General features: G+C 40.5%; 2 protein-coding genes across 12 annotated transcripts in view; one reads left to right on the forward strand and one right to left on the reverse strand.

Annotated features, from left to right (window-relative positions):
* The window catches only part of LOC105491738 (N-alpha-acetyltransferase 16, NatA auxiliary subunit), a 249,151-nt gene that overhangs the window by 114,132 nt on the left and 122,131 nt on the right, over window positions 1-12,888 (reverse strand). The gene's annotated exons all lie outside the window — the stretch shown is intronic.
* The window catches only part of LOC105491737 (mitochondrial translation release factor 1), a 95,132-nt gene that overhangs the window by 48,276 nt on the left and 33,968 nt on the right, over window positions 1-12,888 (forward strand). For all 8 annotated transcript variants that reach the window (XM_011758394.3, XM_071081447.1, XM_071081449.1 and 5 more), the window contains 3 exons: window positions 3,211-3,302; window positions 4,815-4,896; window positions 5,093-5,200. In XM_011758394.3, coding sequence (XP_011756696.1) covers window positions 3,211-3,302; window positions 4,815-4,896; window positions 5,093-5,200 — 282 coding nt within the window. The remainder of the gene's footprint in view (window positions 1-3,210; window positions 3,303-4,814; window positions 4,897-5,092; window positions 5,201-12,888) is intronic.

The raw sequence follows: 12,888 nt of genomic DNA on the forward strand, positions 1-12,888 counted from the left end.
TAATGGAGGTATTTTTTATTCTTTTGCATAATGCCACACAAAGTTGTAATTAATTAGTTTTGAGAAGGCTGCTTGTATATAGTAGGAGTTTACGAAATGCATTCTAATTAAATTGGCATAACTTCTTTCAGCCTTGGTTGTATCATGTATAATATTACATTGGATTGCATCAGTTCTAAAGGCTGTACTGCCTCTACAATTCTTCTATAATAATAGTAATAATAGCTACATTTACAAAGTCCTCTTATGTGCTAGGCACTAAGCTCAGGGCTTTACAAATATTATCTCATTTGAATGCTCAGGTAACCTTATGAGGTAGGATATATGATTATTATTCTCCCCCCCACCCTTTTTTTTTTTAAGAGACAGAGCCTTGCTCTGTGGCCCAGGCTGGAATGCAGTAGCATAATCACAGCTTACTTTAACCTTGAACTCCTGGATTCAAGCAGTCCTCCAACCTCAGCCTCCCAAGTAGCTGGAACTACGGGTGTGTGCAACCATTCCCAGCTTTTAAAAAAATTTTTAAATAAAAAAAAAAAACAGCTTGTGTTTTCCCTCATTTTATACATTTTATAGATGAGGAAACTGAAAGGTTAAATTTGCAAAGGTCACTCAGCCAGCGAGGGGAGAAGCAAGGATTTGAACCCAAGCAATGAGATTCCAAAGCCTCTGCTTTTATCCACTACTCACTGGATGATTCAAAGTCCAGTAGGGTCTACCTCTGTGATGCATCTTGCATGAGTCCCCTTCTATTCCTTCCACTAATTTATATCTTCATTACATCTCTGACTTAGCTGATGGCAATCAGTTCCTAACTTGTAGTCCTACCTCTAGACGTTCCAGTTCAAGTACAGTCTTATTCATGTTACTCACCTGTTCCCATTGCCTATAAGTAGAGATTTCTTGGTTTGGCATTTAAAAGCCCCTGCAGAGTAACCCCAGCCTCTCCGTGTACTATGTTAATTCTCTTTGCATATTCTACCTTCCAACCAAAATAGACAACTTGCCATTCTCTGGATGTATTTGTGCTGTCCCATGACTGTATCTTTGCCCACATTGTTAACATACCCATTTCACCTTGTTAAAAGCCAGTCCTCTTACAAAGTTTGGCTGAGATGTCATACTTTGGCTTCAGTACCCTTTGCAAAACAAGTATGGTTACCTTTCTCTGTTTTGTATTATAATCCTTTATGTAACTGTCTTAACCTAAGCCCCTAACCCCATTGTCTGTTCTTCAAGGTCAGGTCCTGTGTCTTACTCATTTTTCTATCTTCTGCAGCACTAAACGTGGGACATAATAGGTTCTTGAATCTTTGTTGATATAATGAAATTGAATTAGACAGATTCTACAGGTTTACAGCAAATAATGAGACCACAAAAATAATTTTATATGACTGCAAATCAGAAGGTTTTTCTGATACCTTTGAACCAGCAGGTATCTATTAAGTAATGTCAGCCTGGTTTCCATTTGTGACATGTGCACAATGTGGTACTAGTGGTGACATTAAAATTCTACAACAGATGATCCATAATTAGAATTAGTTCTGACGACGCCTTAGCCAGGAAGCCCTCATTAAGTGCTAACGTCTGGTTTAGTCCCCTTCATTTATGCCCCCATGGCACACTGGCACTGCCCCATCACATATTGTAATCATGTATATGTGTTTGCCACCAGACTGGGCCACTTGAGACCTGAAGCTATGTTTTTTTTTCTTCCTTGTCTCCCCAGCAACTAGCAGAGTGTCTAGCAAAATGTTAAATGTTGAAAGCTTGAATGAGCCACAGACTCCCACCAGACCCTAATAACTTCCATGACTACAGAATAATTTAAAAGAGTCTTCTCTTCTTTATAATTGTGATTCTTCATTTCTATTTTCTTTATAATTATTATTAAGGGTCAGAATTTCTTACCTCAACTTGTAGCAGTGCCCACTGACGAAGCCTCTAGGCCTCTAAAGTAGTGGAGTCAAAGGTCATGAGGTCTACCATCCTTGGTCAATAACTAGATCATTATTATCTTGTTTTGCTAGAGTTCCATGATTTAACTTTCTGCTTTGGAAATAATAGAAAAAGGCCCATTTTCTCCATACAGGACAGGTTACAAAAATGTATGTTTTGTCTGACACACATGATACGTATTTTTTTTAAGACAGAGTCTTTCTCTGTCATCCAGGCTGGAGTGCAGTGGCGTGACCTCGGCTCACTGCACCCTCCACCTCCTGGGTTCAAGCAATTTTCCTGCCTCAGCCTCCCGAGTAGCTAGGGGTGCAGGCGTGCACCACCATGCTTGTATAATTTTTGTATTTTTAGTAGAGATGGGGTTTCACCATGTTGGCCAGGCTGATCTCGAACTTATGACCTCAAGTGATCTGCCTGCCTTGGCCTCCCAAAGTGCTAGGATTACAGGCATGAGCCACCACACCTGGCCATGATATGTGTTTTAAAGTACCGTACTAAGCCAGGCACAGTGGCACACACCTGTAATCTCAGCTACTTAGAAGGCTGAAGCAGGAAGATTGCTTGAGTCCAGGAGTTTGAGACTGTAGTGTGCCATGATCGCATCTGAGAATAGCTACTGGCACTCCAGCCTGGGCAACATAGTGAGTCCTCATCTCTCTAAAAAAAAAAAAAACAACGTGAACTGAGTATGAATGTATCAGGAGGTTTTAAGAATTCTTATTTCTGACTTCTCTTGGATAATATGGAAGTTGTAGCTGTGCTGGACCATGTCACAGTATGCTGAGTTACAGCCGCCACCTTTAGACAGGAAATGCTCACTCCAGTTTGTTCCAAAACTTACCTTATTTGGGTTTATATTTTAATTAGCTAGTCCCTTTTTAAACCTGTTTGATTAATCACTTGATTTATGTAATTATAGACCTTCAAATAACGAGCTTTGTAAATGTGGGTTTCTATATTAAGCATATTTTTGTTACTACTGTTAATAGATTGATTTGTTTAGAGATTAAATGTTTTAAGCTATTTTACCTTAAAAAACACACACACAAGGTTTTGGGAGGCACGATTATACTACTTTTCACATTGAGCTTTTTGAAATACTTGTTAATTGACATTTTCCAAATATTCTAAATGTTCCCTTGTATAATCCCTTGCATTTGCAATTGAAATAAAACTTAGTAGCCAAAGAGGAACATGGCTACTTAGGAGTTTCCCCAAAACTTTATCATTATTTCTGTTTCTGGCTTTTAGGCCTAAATAAACAAGATGAAAAGCAGTTACAAGAACTTGCACTGGAAGAAAGGCAAACCATTGATCAAAAAATCAACATGTTGTACAATGAGGTAGGTTTTCAGAAGTAGACTAGTTTAGTAGTGCTGTATAAAGGAATACTGTTTTTGCTAGACTCTGCTTTGGTGCTCAAAATGGTTTCCAAACACTATTTTAAGTGTGCTCTTATGATAAGTGGATCAAGCTGGTCTCCTATAATTTGCTGCAGAATGAGAATGAAGAAATTACGGTGTCACATAATAAAACAAAGACTCCCAGGGTAAAAAAAAAAAAAAAAAAAGAAAAATTCAAAGTTGAGTCTGTTAACTTGTTAAGTAAGAGCATACATGCTGGTAAAGAAATTTAGTTCACCACAGGGACGAGTCAGAGGGTTTTAAGAGTGAGAAGTGGAGGAGGAGTTCATGGTGACTGTTAATTAAGGATTGGAAATTTGCACTCTGGATAGAATAGAATAAATCCAAAGGCGTAGAAATAGTTGGTTAACACACATGTTTGGTTAGGTCTAGTAAGGGTGTGGCATACTGGAGCCTCTCAGGATTCATGATACTGTATCAGCATCAGCTGATATCTCCTAGACATGGAAATGGAAGATTTCCCTTCCATAGTGGTCTCTTTTCCTTCTTGCTTAACGGATGGTTTGTCTACAAAGACAATGAAGAACACACTACGATATACCATGTTTCCCTCTGTCACATTTGCCGTCTTCCTACCTTCAGTCTTTCTTACTCTGGGAATCCAAGAGACGGGCTTTTTGAAAAGTTAAGGGGGAGGTTACATGGGATATCAGTTATTTTTATTACGAATTGAACCAGTTAATCAAAGGTAGAAGATGTCTGACTCTTAGTCTGATGTTCTCTCCCATAGATTATATCATTTCTAGCAGAGATGGAGTATTTCAGAAATTGGCAGTAGGGAGAATCATGACACATAGGTACTTTTAGTTTGATTTGAAAAACTTTTTAGTAATAGTGAAATTACTTCCCTTTTCTTCCTAAGAGGAAAGTTGGTTACTTTCTTTATTAGGAAGCCTTTTTTTTTTTCTGGTCACAGCTGAGAAACTCATTTTGAGCCTTATCTTGGGAGCCCTCAACATAGTCTTTAATTAGAGCGACTCTGCTGAGAAGGCACAGCATGGCTGGTGTCTGCTGTCAGTTACAGCAGGAGATAATATGAAATCATTTCTCAAATTGAAGACTTTGAAAGCCTTGCTTCATTCGTTAGATGAAAGAAGCTGCTGTTCAGAACTAATTATAAGAGCCAGAATCTGAAGAAAATTGAATGGAACACCCTGGACTTTGATCTGAACTTCTGCATTCTAGAAAATTAAGATAATCTGATAACAGTGCAGAAAATATACTGACAAGTAACTCCATTGTTAACCTGAATTGATCACCTGTTTTAGGTCTAATTAGTTCTACTTATTATAGCATTTTTGGAATATCCTATTTGGGATACTGTATGATTTTGCCAATTATTGATTTTTTCAATGTTTTTGGGGCCTTTATTTAAATTCAGTAATAGTATGCCAGGGAAAATATACACACAAATGCTGATTTTTATTCCAGCTTTTCCAGAGCCTTCTGCCAAAGGAGAAATATGACAAAAATGATGTTATTTTAGAGGTGACATCTGGAAGAACTACTGGAGGTCAGTAAACTTATTTTATTATTTAAATGATCTAAAAAGTCCTTGAATTTTACCTTATCTGATAACACTAACTTTAAAAGTCCATTAAATGTATTTAAATTTGCAAATAGTTATTCTTTGTGTCTTAAAGGACTTAGTCTTAAGGATGGCTTTCTGAAATTTGTTCTGACTAAATATTTTTCATATTTTCTTTTAGGTGACATCTGCCAACAATTTACCCGAGAAATATTTGACATGTACCAGAATTATTCGTGCTATAAACACTGGCAATTTGAACTTCTGAATTATACACCAGCAGATTATGGTAGGCATACTGAGGAATTTGCCCGTAGCAGATACTGAAAATTATTTTACCTCTGATCTTGATTAGAACCATATTGTCCCATTTTTTTTTAAACTTTTGGTGTATATCTACTAAACACTGTGACATAGGCTCATCAATCACAGTGGCTTTCTATTATAGTAGAGTTGTTAGCTGGGAGAAGAGAGTGGAAATGAGGGAAGCGTTTGCTTAGGGAGAAATATGTGAATTAGAGAAAATTCCCCTGAGGAACTTAGATACGTATCTTGCCTCAAAATCATTTTTCTCTGTTATTGAAAGCAAAGATATATTAAGGTTTTTACTTTAAATAGCTTTATTTATAAAATAATATAATAAGTATTACTAATTAGACTAAGTGGCTAATGTGTTTGATTTTTATGAGAATATAGAAAAAGTTAACCATTTGTCTTTATTTTCAAGAAACTTCTGTTCTCTTTTGGCTGATAAAAATTTATACAACGGCTGGACACTATGGCTCATGCCTATAATCCCAGCACTCTGGGAGGCCGAGGTGGGTGGATCACCTGAGGTCAGGAGTTTGAGACCAGCCTGGCCGACATGGTAAAACCTTGTCTCTACTAAAAATACAAAAATTAATTGGGCATGGTAGCATGTGCCTGTAATCCCAACTACTCGGGAGGCTGAGGCAGGAGAATCGCTTGAACCCGGAAGGGGGAGGTTGCAGTGAGCCGAGATCACCCCAGTGCACTCCTGCCTGGGCAACAGAGCGAGACTGTCTCAAAAAATAATAATAATAATAATACAACGTAGGCAAACAGTGCAGTTCTTTACCTTTAAATACTCAAGTATATTGATTCAAAACGTGATGATAATTCTCTCATTTGTCCCATTCTTTTAATCCATTTGAAAGTTTTCCTCTGCTTGGTTATGCAGTGATACATTGTAGTAGACAGAGGAGTCATCAATAATAAACCACAAACTATCAAAGTAGGGAGAGAAGATTCATGTAAGTTGAACAGTAAAGGGAAATAAGAACCAGCATACAGCCTAAGGAAGTTGTACTTGGTACAGATTTCAGATACAACCAGTGGTCAGGAAAGGGGGTTATCTGTGAGCGCAGAGGGAAGAAACAACCTGAGCAGCAGCATGCTGGTGGGAGAGGTCTTGGTGTGTCGGGGAGGGAGTGGGGAGGCCAGTTTACCCATAGCTTGTCAGGGAAGTAATCTCTGAAGTAGGTTTGAGTGGATAGATTTTGAACAGCTTTGACTGATGGGCAGTAGGAAGCTGTTGAAAATTGTATTAATATGATTTGATAAAATATATTTTAAGGAGATTATTTTGACAATAGTGATGGATGGATGGATGCATGGATGCATGGATGGAAAGGCTAGATTTAGTGCAGACTGCAAAAAGGTTATTACAGTAATCCAGATATGACTAAGAGTTAGAATGGGAAGTAGAATTATGTGTCAGAGACCTTCAAAGGATGAATAGGCATAATTTGCTGAGTAACTAGATGTGAGAGGAACTGTTGCTTATCCAGTATGTCCTGTGTGAACAACTTCACATCCTTGTGAAATAGGTATTACTAATCTCATTTTACAGATGAGAATCTAGGCTCAGAGAGTAACTAACTAATCCAGGACCACACAGTAAGTAATGGCAATCCTGGGATTAAATTTTAGTCTGTTTGATCCAGAGCTGCACTACATCCCATGATTCTATTCTGACACAAAGGAGATGAGCCACAGGGAGTCTAATCTTTCTAGCTGAGAAGACTGTGATACTCATTCATGCCGTTGGATGGAATAGAAGTTGGAAGGCAGAAACCATTTGGAAAGAATAATGATGAATGGTTTTTAAATTATTAAGTTTGAGGTTATAGTGAGCATCCACTTAGAAATAGTCAGTAAATAGTCTGGGCACAGTGGCTCACACCTGTAATCCCAGCACTTTGGGAGACTGAGTTCAAGACCAGCCTGACCAACATGGTAAAACCCCGTCTCTACTAAAGATATAAAAATTACCTGTAATCTCAGCTACTCGGGAGGCTGAGGTACGAGAATCATTTGAACCCGGGAGGCGCAGGTTGCAGTGAGTTGAGATTGCACCAGTGCACTCCAACCTGGGCAATAGAGTGAGACTCAGTCTCAAAAAAAAAAAAAGAAAGAAATATTCGGAGTAAATATTAAGTTGAGTAACCAGATCTTTGGTGAGAGAACAGAACTCAGGCAAACTATTTGATACCTGTTAACTCAGAGACAATGTCTGATACTGAGAGAATAAGTGAGGGAGAGTCTGTAGAGAGAGAGCATTCAGGGCAACAAGCTTTGGAGAATGGCCACGTTTAGAAGGATAGACCAGTTAGCAAAATAAAAGGAGGATTCAAGATAAGCAGAAAAAGGATGAGGACAGTAAAATATTATGGAAGCAAAAGAGGAGAGAGTTTCAAGGAGAATGTAAGAAGAAATAGCAGCATTGTGAAAAGGAGAGTAGTGGAAAATATCGTGAGTGAACTCTGATAGGTGTATTTTGAATGAGACTTTCAAGAATAAAAGGGAGATGACCTCAATAACAGGAAGAGAGATTCTGTTCCAGGTTTGTAGAGCAGCCTAAACAATGGTTGGGAAAACTTGCCTTTAGATACACTAACTCACTGGCAAAATAAAAATATTTTGAAAAGTTAAAAGCCTCCTTTTTTTAAAAAAAAAGAAACATTACAAATATTTTACTCATATACCTTTAAAATTAAAGACTAAGGGCTGGGCTTGATTGAGCCCAGGAGGTTTGATTGAGCCCAGGAGGTCGAGGCTGCAGTGAGCCATGATTGTGCCACTGCACTCCAGCCTGGGCAACAGAGCTAGACTCTGTCCCGAAAGAAGTGGGGAGAGGGGATAGTAAATGGAAGCAAACAGTCATGTTCCAGAGTGGCAGTGGGAAAAGAAATGACCTCCTGACCTCGTGATCCACCCACCTCGGCCTGCCAAAGTACTGGGATTACAGGCGTAAGCCACCACGCCCAGCCTAAAAAAATGATTTCTTTATTAGAAGCAGTTAGGAGAAGAAAATGATGTGGATAAAGAAAGGGCAAAAAGCACCTACCTTATATACATGTTAAATTACATGTGTGTGCACACAGATATATTTTTTTAATGTTTAATTGAAATGGAGAGGAACTCATAGATAACCATAGAGATTCACATAGCACTAAAAGCTAAAGTTGAAAGTTTCATGTACAAATTCATACGTTAAGTGACTTTCAAAGTCATATCATTTTATGGCAGTAGGTACAGATAGAGACAATATTTAACCATTTCAGAAATAGTTCAAACTAAATGATCACAAGATAGTCTATGGAAGCAGTGGAGGGTAATGGTTCTAGATATGTAGTGTAGGTCTGACACTATCGATCTGTAAACCTGGTATCTAATGAATTGAAATATTTTCCACATTAAAGGGATTCTATAAAATATATTGCATGATCTCCCCAGCCCTCGATGGATGAATATTTATAATTATGTTTTGGTATTCTCTACTCACGAGTTGAATTTGGAGAGGGGTGGCTTACTGGAATGTAATTGTGAATTTTATGTGTCCAGATGACTCACGTTTCACCACAATTGTGAGAAACATATTTGTGGGGAGCCCCAGCATCCTTCAGGATCTCTGTGACCACTCTTCTCTCTAGGTCACACCATACAGTGGGGACTTTGGTCACTGAATTGGGAAACCTAAACGTAGTAGGAGTAATTCGATCCCAGGGTGGCAGGGGCCAACTGGTGGTACCCCACTGCCAAATGCCAAGTAATAGGCGTAATTACCGTGCCAGACAGCAGAGTCAAAATAGCAAGCAGTGACCGGGCGCAGTGGCTCACGCCTGTAATCTCAGCACTTTGGGAGACTGAGATGGGTGGATCACCTGAGGTCAGGAGTTCGAGACCATCCTGGCCAACATGGCGAAACCCCGTCTCTACTAAAACTACAAAAATTAGCCGAGTGTAGTGCATGGCTGTACCCTCAGCTACTCAGGAGGCTGAGGCAGGAGAATCACTTGAACCCGGGAGGTGGAGGTTGCAGTGAGCCGAGATTGCTCCACTGCAGTCCTGTCTGGGCGACAGAGCAAGACTCCGTCAAAAGAAAAAAAAAAAAAAAGCAAGCAGAATAGTCTCACTTTTGCGGACTTACAGCGTTGATCATGGTGTTCCTAGAAGTGAAATAGATAGGAAGCCTACTACTTGATCTGTGTAAGAGAAGATTTCTAGGTCAAGTAAACAGAAGGCTATCCTGAATCATAAAAACCGAGAATCACAGCTGCTCAACCAGTTTCCAGACTTGAGCCAATTTCCAGACCCAGAATACCTTGAGTGAAGGCGAGTGTGTAGGTCCCCTTGAGGAAAATCCCCAGGATACTGCCAAAACTTTTCCCCAGCCTCCTCAAAGGGGTGTATAGCCTTTTAGTACAGTAACTATACTTTGGAGAAAAGAAAGTAATCAGAGAGGACTTCTAGTCACTGTCTGTAAGCCAACACTAATTCTAGGACATTCAAAAATGTTACTGTGATCTACTAGTCAGGATAGGGGCTTGTGTGGAGGTCAGGTGACCAATGAGTTTTAGCTCATGCCCATCTCACAGTGGGCCCAGGGTGAAAGTAACCAATCCTGTGGTTATTTTCCCAGTTCCAGAACGCAAAATTGGAATAGACATATTCAGCAGCTGGTAGAATCCGCACACTGGTTCCCTGACCTATGGAGCAAAGGCTATTATGGTGGGAAAGACCAAGTGGAAGCCACCAGAACGGCCTCTAGGAAAATAGCAAACGAAAAGCAATACTGCAGTTCTGGAGGGATCGTGGAGATTGGTGCTGCCACCAAGGACCTGAAAAATGCAGGGGTGGTAATTCCCCTCACATCCCCATTTAGCTCCCCTATTTGGCCTGTACAGAAGACAGGTGGATCCTGGAGAAATGATGGATTATTGAAAGCTTAAACAGGCAGTGAATCCAACGGCAGCTGCTATACCAGATGTGGTTTCATCACTTGAGCAAATTAACATATTCCCTGGTACCTGGTATATAGCTGTTGATGTGGCAAATGCCTTTTTCTCCGTCCCTGTCAGTAAAAGCCACCAGAAGCAGTTTGTTTTCATCCGGCAAGGCCACAATACACCTTCATTGTCCTCCTTTAGGGTATATCAGCTCTCTAGCCTTGTGTCACAGTTTATCTCATAGGGAGCTTGACAGCCTTTCTCTTCCACAAGATTTCACACTGATCCAGGAAAGCCAATGGCATAGTTTCAGTTACGACTGATACCTCTCGACAGCTAAATGTCAACACTGTACTAAATGTTCTGCATGTATTCATCTTGGTTATGCCTCACAAAAACCCTTGGAGAGTAAAATTTCAAGGCTATGTTGTATGCCTGCATATGCCTTGAGGCACTACTCATATACTCTTCAGTGTGAATGTTTCCCCCTTCAGGTGTGCAGTGCTGTAGCACTACTTATATACTATTATTATTCACATAAGGAAACCAAAGCGTGGAACTAACTTGCCTGTGGGCAGACAGCTAGGAAGAAGAGAAGCTTGAATTTTGAACTCAGGTAGCCTAAGACTGGCTGTTTCAATCTATACCAAATAAGTCACAGTCTTCTCTTATAATATTCAAGTATTTGCACATGAGATGAAGTAAAGAGGATGGAGGAGTAATTTTATTAAAGTACAGTGTGAATGTGAGATGGGGAATTTAAATTTGTTGTGGCGTCACTCTGTTTTAGTTCCTGGATAATCTTTCATAGTATGTCCATCCTACCACGCTGAATATGAATGTTAAACGATTTGATTTTTCTTTTTTTTTTTTTTTATTTAAACGATTTGATTTTTCGTATCATCTGTCCCCTAAATGCATGTCAGCTGCTTTATTTGGTATGAAGATTATTATCCAGTAATATGTTTTATTGCTGGAGGAAGATCAGCTATGATGGACTTACCTAAGAGACAGTATGCCAGTCTCTTATAAGACACCTTCCTAAGGCATTTTCAAGGGTAATCTAAAACTATACTCAATTTTTGTCTAACATGCTGACTTTAGAAACCGAATGGGGCCGGGCGCGGTGGCTCAAGCCTGTAATCCCAGCACTTTGGGAGGCCGAGACGGGCGGATCACGAGGTCAGGAGATCGAGACCATCCTGGCTAACACGGTGAAACCCCGTCTCTACTAAATAATACAAAAAACTAGCCGGGCGAGGTGGCAGGCGCCTGTAGTCCCAGCTACTCAGGAGGCTGAGGCAGGAGAATGGCGTGAACCCAGGAGGCGGAGCTTGCAGTGAGCTGAGATCTGGCCACTGCACTCCAGCCTGGGCGACAGAGCGAGACTCCATCTCAAAAAAAAAAAAAAAAAAAAAAAACCCGATTGGGTTAGGGTTACTATATCTTCATTAGAAATGCATTAGGAAGATGGCAACTGCAGTAGCAGCATAGTTTTCAGTCTCTCTGAATCCCCATGCAAAAACACATATAGCAACTAGATAGCAAAACCAAAAACCCATGGAGAGCATTGACAGCATTCAGTTGCAGGGTATACCCACAAAACCCTAAAACAAACCACCAGTTGCCATAGAACCTGCATGGTCTAAGCATCTGTGCAGGAGGAAGAAGGAAGCAATGGGGTGGCATCTGCCAGATCTGAAAACTGGAGAACCCCCTCATAACTCATGGTTTTTCTCTGGAATTTGGGAGCCAGTTATGAACATGAGCTGGAGCTGGGAGGAGTTTTACGCTCTCCAATAATGAGTGAGGGTTCAGGCTTTAGGTAAGGAGATTGAAAGAGGCCAGAGCAGTGTAGCCCCCATGACCTCTCAAAACAGATCCACTAGGGCACCTTTCTAAAACAGGCCCCCACACTGAGGAAGGACTGCTGGGAGGAGTCTCAGAGTTGAGCAGGACAGGGATAAAGAAGGAGGAAGGGAAAAGAAGATCTAATCCAATGTCAGGGAGAACAGCCAGGAAGTCCCAGAAAGCAGGCTGCTGTTTACTTGAACATTACACAAAGTCACAGAAAAGAGAGCTCTGTGAAGTTAGAAGAGCCTTCCTGGACTCATTCTAAAATGTATGGAGAAGTAATCTCACATAAAAATAAACCATAGAAAAGTATTAAGGTCAAGTTCCATACAAAGTTTACAAAGTTTTATGAGAAACAAGAGAATAAGGAGTAGAATAATATCCCTACAGACAAAGCACATTAGAAAGACATGACTACAAAATAGGTCAAAACTGGCCGGGCGCGGTGGCTCAAGCCTGTAATCCCAGCACTTTGGGAGGCCGAGACGGGCGGATCACGAGGCCAGGAGATCGAGAGACGATCCCGGCTAACACGGTGAAACCCCGTCTCTACTAAAAAATACAAAAAAACTAGCCGGGCGAGGTGGCGGGCGCCTGTAGTCCCAGCTACTCGGGAGGCTGAGGCAGGAGAATGGCGTAAACCCGGGAGGCGGAGCTTGCAGTGAGCTGAGATCTGGCCACTGCACTCCAGCCTGGGTGACAGAGCAAGACTCCGTCTCAAAAAAAAAAAAAAAATAGGTCAAAATTATAATCTACTATTTCAAAATAAGTAAAGAGGCTGAGCACGGTGGCTCACACCTATATTCCTCAGCAGTTTGGGAGGCCAAGGTGGGAGGATCGCTTGAGCCCAGGAGTTTGAGACCAGCCTGGG

Source organism: Macaca nemestrina, chromosome 16, assembly GCF_043159975.1.
Source record: "Macaca nemestrina isolate mMacNem1 chromosome 16, mMacNem.hap1, whole genome shotgun sequence".
NCBI classification, from domain to species: Eukaryota; Metazoa; Chordata; class Mammalia; order Primates; family Cercopithecidae; genus Macaca; species Macaca nemestrina.